The sequence below is a fragment of the Nannospalax galili genome, unplaced genomic scaffold (assembly GCF_000622305.1).
Source record: "Nannospalax galili isolate Female #2095 unplaced genomic scaffold, S.galili_v1.0 scaffold996, whole genome shotgun sequence".
NCBI classification, from domain to species: domain Eukaryota; kingdom Metazoa; phylum Chordata; class Mammalia; order Rodentia; family Spalacidae; genus Nannospalax; species Nannospalax galili.
In genome coordinates, this window is record NW_008339436.1 from 1,822,079 (window position 1) to 1,822,674 (window position 596).

Consider the following 596-nt stretch of genomic DNA (forward strand, 5'->3'; position numbering starts at 1 on the left):
TTTGAAGGACGTTCATCAAGGAAACCAGAGAAACTGAAAACACTCTTCTGCTACTTTCGAAGAGTCACAGAGAAAAGTAAATTCCTTTAATTCTTACTATAACGTTTCTTGCTGATGATGAAAATTCAAGTCACGTAATGCAATAAATATTTTGTGGAGTTATTTTGTTCATTTGTTTGTTTGCTTGTTTTGAGACAAGGTCTCAGTATATAGCCCTGGTTGTCCTGGAATTTGCTGGATAGACCAAGTATAGCACAGGCTGACCTTGAATTTCCATCCCTCTGTCCCCCCCTCCCTCCCATTTAAGTGCTGGAATTATAATCATATGACACATGTCAAAACTACTTATTACTTTTACTAACATGTTTTAGGTAGAAATAGAATTATAAATAGTAATTGAAAGTTGACTCTTCCATCCTGAGAAGCAAATCTTAAATTTCTTTTTAAAAGTTAATTTGCAGCCGGGCATGGTGGCACATGCCTTTAATCCCAGAACTTGGGAGGCAGAGGCAGGTGGATCTTTGTGAGTTCCAGGACAGCCTGGTCTACATAGTGAGTTCCAGGACAGCTGGGACTACAAGGAGACCCTGTCTCAA

The 596-nt window shown here is 39.1% G+C and overlaps 1 protein-coding gene across 1 annotated transcript in view; it reads left to right on the forward strand.

Moving 5' to 3' along the window:
- Parg (poly(ADP-ribose) glycohydrolase) overlaps window positions 1–596 on the forward strand; it is a 123,554-nt gene that overhangs the window by 67,666 nt on the left and 55,292 nt on the right. Inside the window, exon 11 of the mRNA XM_008834110.3 lies at window positions 1–76. This exon is cut by the window's left edge and continues 4 nt beyond it. Within this exon, the coding sequence (XP_008832332.1) occupies window positions 1–76 (76 nt within the window). The remainder of the gene's footprint in view (window positions 77–596) is intronic.